General features: G+C 58.3%; 1 protein-coding gene across 1 annotated transcript in view; it reads right to left on the bottom strand.

Moving 5' to 3' along the window:
• The window catches only part of GZMA (granzyme A), a 6,818-nt gene extending 3,176 nt beyond the window's left edge, over nt 1-3,642 (bottom strand). The window contains exons 1-2 of the mRNA XM_006761812.2: nt 3,521-3,642; nt 986-1,130 (exon numbers count right to left, since the gene is read on the bottom strand). Of these exons, the coding sequence (XP_006761875.1) occupies nt 986-1,130; nt 3,521-3,590 (215 nt within the window). The 5' untranslated portion in view covers nt 3,591-3,642. The remainder of the gene's footprint in view (nt 1-985; nt 1,131-3,520) is intronic.
• Nucleotides 3,643-8,194: the final 4,552 nt, after the last annotated feature.

Raw genomic sequence — 8,194 nt, 5'->3', positions numbered from 1 at the left:
CCATCACCATCATCACCATCACCATCATCACCTCATCACCAACATCATCACCATCATCACCATCATCATCATCACCATCACCATCACCATCATCATCATCGTCATCACCATCATCATCATCATCATCACCCTCATCATCACCATCATCACCATCATTATCATCACCATCACCATCACCATCATCATCATCGTCATCACCATCATCATCATCATCATCACCCTCATCATCACCATCATCACCATCATTATCATCACCATCACCATCACCATCATCACCACCATCTTCATCATTGTCATCACCATCATATCATCATCACCATCATCATCACCATCATCAGCACCGTCATCATCATTATCATCACCATCATCATCACCATCATCACCACCGTCATCATCATTATCATCACCATCATCATCATCATCATCATCACCATCATCACCATCATCATCATCATCATCACCATCATCATCACCATCATCACCATCATTATCATCACCATCACCATCACCATCATCACCATCACCATCATCATTGCTACCATCGCCAGTGCATTCACAACAAGCTAAGCTGGGTTTATTGAAAACAAATGATAACTCCGTGGCACCAAAGCCAAGTTGTGGGGTCTCTGTTGGGGTTCAGTGCGGCCCTCGCCCCCGTAGCTGTGAGAGGCCTTCGAGCTGTGCTCTCTGGAGAACAAGGCTCCCAGTGGCTTGGGGACAGAAGCAAAGTCACCAGGTGCCGGAGAGTAACTCCCTGAGGGCGGCGGTAAGAGCCACCAACTTACCTTAAATGGAAAAACGTTCAGAATCAGGGGCCCCATCTGCACGACCTTGGGTGTGAACACATGGGGTGGCTGTCGGAAGGAGGGTCCGCCCCAGTTCCCTCACTTTATGCTAAAGGTTCGTTCCGTGGCATTTACTTTTCAAATGAATAGACACCAAATGGAAGACCCTGCCCACTCTCATCTGAAGTGCAAACACTCACAGGGCGCAGTGGGCGGCCGTCAGGACCCAGGCGTCGGCGATCAGGGCCCCGGCGCACAAGCTGTCGTTTGTGCCTCTGATCAGCGCCATGTAGGGCCTCGAGTGAGCAGCCACTTCTGTTCCTCCGATTATCCTCGCGCAGAGGCCTGTGCAAAGGGAAGAGGTAAGTCACCGCCGGCTGAGCCGCCCAGAGCGCCCCCCAAAGCCTCGCTTCTCAGACCAGAGGGGCCATCTGCGTGGCGAGGAGTGCAGGGAGCACCCCATCCCCACGGCTCCCCGTGGGCGTGTGAGTGCAAGGCCCTGCCCACGGGTCACTCCCAGAGGTCCCACTCCTTCCCCGCAGAAGCACACCCTGTCCCTTCCAGGATCGCCAGGCTGGAAATGTGGCCCTTTGGGGGGTGGGCAGGCCGTGTGCATTGGTCTCCAGGGAACAGTTGCTCCGGGAGATGCTGGTGATGCTGACAACTCCGAGTGCCTCCCTTGCAGCCTGAGCTTGCCCCTTCACACCAGGTCCTTGCAAAAGCCCATACCAGCTGCCACCTTGCCCGGGAGGCCTGTCACCATCCCCGGAGACGTCCTTCCCTGACCTCTGCCCTCCCCTCCCAACGTGGGAGGAAGCACCCATTGCACTCCAGGCCCCTCCGGCTCTGGCTGACCCCGCGGTTGACCTCAGCGCTTTCCCGGGACGTCGGGGAGGGAGGGAGAAGGTGCCGCTCCCGCCTCTGCCCTCACCAGGTTCCGACCACGGACAGGAGTCTGTCTGGACTCATTCCCGGGACAGGGAGATGGGGCCGGAGGTGTGGGCTGCGTGAGGCCCTCCCCGGGGCCCTCCCTGCACCCCGAGTTCCGGAGTCTCTCACACTGTTGCTCTCTCACACTTGTGGCTCCTCAGAGGGGCCGGGGCCAGGACCGATATTAAAGGGAGTCCCGCCAGGTTCCCAGTCAGGTGTGGACGCGGGAGTGGGGGGGAGGGCCCCCCGCGGGGCTCTGGCTGCCAGAGGGATGGGGCGGGGCCACTGGGCTCTGGGAGGGAGAGGAACTGAGGACCGGTGCTCCTGTGAAGGCAGGTCCCCAGATGCGCGGGGGGCCTCCGGGGGTGGGAAAGCCACTCGCAGGACGTGGCGCAGAGCCTGCGTGATGCGCACACGCCTCGGAGGAAGGCCACGCACCCCACCACCCACCCCTGCAGGCGGCCTTAGACAGAGGGGGCGGCTTCAACACGAGCCGCTCCTGGTTCCCACCCAGAGGGAAAATCGGTGGGACCCGCTGGGGCCGGGCAGGGGCTCAGGATTTAAAGGCCTCCGGAGGGTTCCGCCTGTGGGGCTGAGTCTCATCTCTCATCACCAGCCCTGCCTCCCTGGCCTGAGCCTCGCTGGGCCCACACTGCTCTCTGATGGCAGGACATCGAGTGGAGCAGAGGGGCAGGGGTGCCTGGGGGGCCTGAGGGGTCGGGGGGCCAGGGGACTGGGGATTGTTTCCTCTGAGGAACAGCTAGGACGGAGCTCTACCTGCTCTCGTTCACCGAGTGAGAACCTGACGCGCCCGCACAGCCTCCTACTGGGCCCAGCCGACACCGTGCCCTCCCTCTTGTCCCAAATGACCTGCCACCGTGCATTTTAAGAATTTCTTCTCAGTTTCAGGTGCAAGATGCACCAGAGACGTTCCTTGGGGATTTCCGGGGAGAAGGTTGTTGTACCCTCAGCTGCTGCCCCCACTCCCCCTCCACGGCGTGACCCTGGGAAGCCCACGCTGCCCCTCACTTGCCCAGGAGGCCAGCCCGGGCCGGAGCCCTGCCCTCCAGAAGGTTTAGGGAAAATCAGCCGCCCAGGGCCTTCTAACCCCCAGAGAGAGCGTGGTTCCCCGGGGCTTCACGCTGATGCACAGAGCAGGCGCGTCCCAGCACAGCCACGAATCCGCTCGACGCACAAGACAGCTCTCCGTGTCCAGGGTCCAAGGACACACTAGCCCGGAGAGACATGAAAGAAATTTTCCATTGATTCTTAGAGAGAGTGGAAGGGAAGAGGGAGGAGGGGGAGGGAGGGGGAGGAGGAGGAGGAGAGATCAATTGGTTGCCTCCCGCAGGCACCCTGGGGCCAGGGATCAAACCAGCAACCCAGCTAGGTACCTGCCCTTGACTGGGAATCGAACCTGTGACCCTTCGGTGCTTGGGCCGATGCTCTACCCAGTGAGCCACCAGCCATGCGACTATAACCCTGCTCATCCCTGATTTGCTGCAGGTGTGGGTCCTGCGCCTGTTGACTCCTTAAACCGCCTGCATTTCTGTAGCAAGAGAGGCAGAGGCCGGGCCCTTCCCGAGAGGCGCTGCGTGCTCCTCCCTCAGGGGCTGCCGACAGTTCCACGCGTCCTCGTGGGCAGTTTACGGGGCAGCAGCGAGCTGCTTTTTGCGAAGAAATTGTGCAGAAGAACGAGGACGCTGTTCCTTCTCGCGCAGACATGCACAGCCCCCGGCAGAGTGCGGGGCTGCGGGGAACCGCCCGCTCCGGGGGGTCATGGACCTGACAGGGACCCGTCTTACCTCCGGGAAGGAGCAGGAGAAAGGTGGCCGCGGAGAGAGCGGAGGCCAGAGCCGCCTGGGAGTCCCTCATGCTGCCCAGCCAGCCAGGTGGGTGGGATCTGTTCTCCGTCCTTGACCGACCGCTCTTTATAGTGCGCTCAGAGGATGTGGCTTTCTCTCTCTCTCTTTCTCTAAGTTTCAAAGTTGAGCCCTGGCCTCGGGGGCCTCAGAAGGGAGCACACCCCTAGGAAGGCCTGCGTGTCCCCTGATCAGAGGCGTCCAGCTTCCCGCATCAGCAGCACTGTCCTCCACACCCACGAATGGGGTGGGCGCTCTCGTGACGGCTCACGTTAGAGCTTTAAAAGCTGTCCTCACACGTGGTCACTGACCAAACTTCTTCCTGGTCATCTCTGGGTTCTGGAAGGAGCCACAGGGCCCGGGCCAGGCGGTGCCTTGTTTGTCCGCAAGCTCCTGCCTGGACTCCCCTCCCGCCTCGTCCGGGACAGCTGTGCGCCGCCTGGGGCCCGAGGCAGGTGTGGGCAGGCGCTGCTGGAGGGAGGGGCTGGCTCTTTGCAGACCTCGGCTGGTGCTCCCCCCGACGGACGGACTTCACAGCTTTAGACCCGTGACCGGCAAGAGGGCGAGGTCCGGTGCTTGGCCTCTGGAGGGAGGGATTTCAGCCAGGAGACAGGTGCGCGCAGCGGGCGGGATGCACTGGCCGCTGCGAGCACATCAGGTGGCCGGTGCTTCCTGCGAAGGCAGGTGCCCAGGTGTGCTGTCTGTTAAAGCTGGGACAGCGAGGCAGGAGGGCCTAGGCCAGGGGTTCTCAACCTTGGCTGCACGTTAGAATCACCTGGGAATCTTTTTAAAAGAGGAGGAGGCCCAGAAATCGGGATTTTAAAAAGATTCCCAGGTGATTCTAATGTGCAGCCAAGGTTGAGAACCCCTGGGGCTAGGACAGTGGTCGGCAAACTGCGGCGAGCCACATGCCACAAAATACCATGTGCGGGCGCGCATGTACAGTGCGATTGAGACTTCGTGGCCCATGCGCAGAAGTCGGTATTTTGTGGAAGAGCCACACTCAAGGGGCCGAAGAGCCGCATGTGGCTCTGGAGCCGCAGTTTGCCGACCACGGGCCTAGGAGAAGCCACAGAGAGCCCAGGCCGGCTGCTCAGCTCACAGGGAAGCCCGAGAACAGGGGCCTGGGGACAGGCTCAGGACTCAGCCAGGACGAGCTGTTGCTGCTCACGGCTCCCCTGGTGCCAAGTCTCCTGGGGCCCCTCAGAGGTTAGGAGATGCCTGCCCGCGGGGGAAGTGAGGGGGGGATGGCACTGAGTGCTCCCTGGAGGGGGTGTGGGCCGGCCCTCTGCCCTGAGGGCTTTAAAGGCTGTGAGTCTGGGGGGTCTTAGGGGAGGAGCTCAGCAGAGTGTCCATCCGCTCCCAGGGGTCCTGGTCTCCCCGAGTGGCCGGTGCTGAGTGGGGGGCAGGGTCCTGGGTCAGTGCGGCGGGTCCCGAGGCAGCCGTGGCATCGCTGGTCTGGTGCTGCTGCTTTCCCGGGCCTGGGGCTGAGACACCACTGAGGCCTAGATGTTGCCTCCAGGGAGGAGAGGTCAGGAGTCCAACCGCACGACCAGCGCAATCCTGGGGGGTAGGTCACCCTGGGCGAGGTCCTTGCTTTCCCAGCTCGGTCCCTGGCTGGGCATCGGGCTCTCCGCCTGGAGACTCTGGTACCTGGCCCATCGCCCCTGCTCTGCTCATGTCCGTCCAACTACCTATGACAGAGACTTGGACACCTGTCTCCCCCTCCCTCCTTCCCTTCTTCTCTCCTGCCCTCCCTCCCTCCCATCCTCTTCCTTCTGGATTTAGCTGAAGGAGAACAGGGGTGAGTCACGGCTGTTTTTTATTGATTTTTTACAGAGAGGAAGGGAGAGGGATAGAGAGTCAGAAACATCGATCAGCCGCCTCCTGCACATCTCCTACCGGGGATGTGCCCACAACCCAGGTACATGCCCTTGACCGGAATCGAACCTGGGACCTCTCAGTCCACAGGCCGACGCTCTATCCACTGGGCCACACTGGTTAGGGCGACCTGGCTGTTTAGTTCCGACACTGGGCTCCTGCCTGGGGTGGCTCAGCCTCGGACCTGAAGGCACAGCATCCGGCTTCCTATGAGCAATCAACACCTTTGCTCTTTCCCGGAGCTGAGGACGATGCTATCGTGGCCCTGTGGTCCGTGTCCCGTCAGGACGTGGGTGTGTGCCCACCCTGGGGTTAACACCCCGATGACTTCAGACTCGGGGTGACTTTCCCAGAAATCACGCCCGGGGGGCGCGGAGCCCTGGGTTTCCTTTTCCCGGGGTTGTTGGTGCGTCAGGGCCCTCCCGCCAGGGCCGGCCTCTGGCGAGGGTGAGTGCGGCCTCAGAGGGAATCAAGTGCTCAGTCACCCAAAACCTCTAAGGAAACTGGACGGTCTGTTTCTTTTCCTGTGAATGTGGTTGCTCTGCCCCCATCATGTGGACGGTGAGCATATCCTTCCCGAGGTGTGCAACCACCTCCATGGTTAATTCTAGAACATTCTCATCATTTCCCAAGGCAGCCCTGTCACTCCGTGACCTCCCTGCCCCACTCCCCTGCCCTGGACAGCCGCTCACCCACGCTGTCTCCATCGAGGTATCTATTCTGAGCATTTCCTTTCGTGGGATTGTATAATGTGTGGTCTTCTCTCACCGGCTCCTTCCATTTAGCACAGGCGTTTGAGGTTCATGTAGCATGGGTCAGTACTTCAGTCCTTTTTAAAAATATATATATATTTTATTGATTTTTTTACAGAGAGGGAGGGAGAGGGATAGAGAGTTAGAAACATCAATGAGAGAGAAACATCCATCAGCTGCCTCCTGCACACCCCCTTGGAATTTACATAAACAAAATGCATGTATCTTGTGACTATACTTTAGTCCACATGAGCATGGTTATGCTTAACAGTGACTTTTGTGCTTTTAACTGCTTCTCAAATCTATAATATTTCCTATTTTTTAAAAACATTTTTATTGATTTCAGGGAGAAGGGGAGAGGGAGAGAGAGACAGAAACATCACTGATGAGAAAGGATCATGGATCAGCTGCCTCCTGCACACCCCCTACTGGGGATGGAGCCCACAAACCAGGCATGTGCCCTGACTGGGAATAGAACTGTGACCTCCTGGTTCCTAGGTGGACGCTCCACCACTGAGCCACGCTGGCCGGGCACGCTAGTCTTTTTTGATGTGAAATATTTCATCACATTTACCACCACATTGATTTAGCTATTCGTCAGGGGATGAAAATTTGGGCTGTTTCTACTTCCTACCTGTTATAGATATGCAGCTGTAACATTTATGTACATGCTTTTTGGCCCTGGCTGGTTTGGCTCAGTGGATAGAGCGTCGGCCTGCGGAGGGAAGGGTCCCAGGTTCAATTCCGGTCAAGGGCACATGCCTGGGTTTTGGGCTCAATCCCCAGCCGATCAGTAAGTCTCTCTCATCATTGATGTTTCTATCTCTCTCTCCCTCTCCCTTCCTCTCTGAAATCAATAAAAAATTAAAAATAAAAATAAAAAATAAAGGAGTATCAGTGTTTTTTGGGTGGAAATGTGTTCTCAGTTTTTTGGTGTATGGCCGAAGAGTAGGCTCACTGGGTCCCAGGGGAAGTCTGTGCCCAATGTCGTGAGGAACTTCTAACAGTTTTCCCAAGTGGCCGCACCGCACCACACTCCCCTAAACACACGCGAAGGCCCCGACGTCCTGCCTCGTTGCCAGTTTTGTTACTGATTATTACTTTTAAGTCACTGGTCTACTGGTGGTGGGACGTAGTCTCTTACGGTGGTTTTGAATTGCATTACTTTATTTTCCCTTTTCCTGTAAAGCCAAGGAGACCGCCAGACGCATTCAGAGAGCCGTAGGCACCGAGCTGCATTCCCTCACGACTGGTGATGCATTTACGACGTTCACTTATCTTCTTTGGGAAATGCCTCTCATGCCCCTCGTCAGACATGTCATTTGCAAATCGTTTCGCTGGGCTGTGTCTTTTCTTTTTCTTGGGTTGCCATCGGGAGTGGCCGCCTCTCTCTCCCGTCCTCCCTGCCGGCCCGCCTGACGGAGGGAGGTGCTCCTTCAGGAGGGAGGTGCTCCTTCAGGCACGTCTGCTCCTGCTGATGTTTAAACCAGAGGGCGAGCCAGGGAAGGAGCAGGAGGGAAGGAGCGGAGGCTGACGCTGGCGAGGCCCCCACTAAGGCCTCTCACCTGCACAGGCCAGTGCAGGGACCAGGATGTACAAAAACACACATTTGAAACACCAGCCTCTCATAGGGGGGGGGGGGGGGGGGGAGGGAGACAGCCGGGCCCCAGAACCACAGCATCTGTGTGTCATTCGCACTGACAGTGACTCATCACTTCCCTCCTCGCAGCAGCTGGTGGCCTCCCCACAGCCTCCTTTCTGAGGCCTGCGGGCGAGAGAGGGGCTCCGACAGGGAGCGCTTTCCGAGGTCCTTCCTGGACAGACAGACGGACAGACGCCCTTGGAGACCCTGGCCGCTCCGCCTCCAGCCCTTTGGGGGCCCTGCAGACTCTGCCCTCTGGGGGGCCATTTAAAGGTGCTAGGTTCAGTTTAGGGGGAAGACAGCACTTTAGAAACATTGAAATATAATTCCTCCCTTTCCGTA

The sequence above is a fragment of the Myotis davidii genome, unplaced genomic scaffold (assembly GCF_000327345.1).
Source record: "Myotis davidii unplaced genomic scaffold, ASM32734v1 scaffold496, whole genome shotgun sequence".
Classification (NCBI taxonomy): domain Eukaryota; kingdom Metazoa; phylum Chordata; class Mammalia; order Chiroptera; family Vespertilionidae; genus Myotis; species Myotis davidii.
Note: the sequence above shows the minus strand (reverse complement) of the source record. Positions and strands in the feature narration are given on the sequence as shown.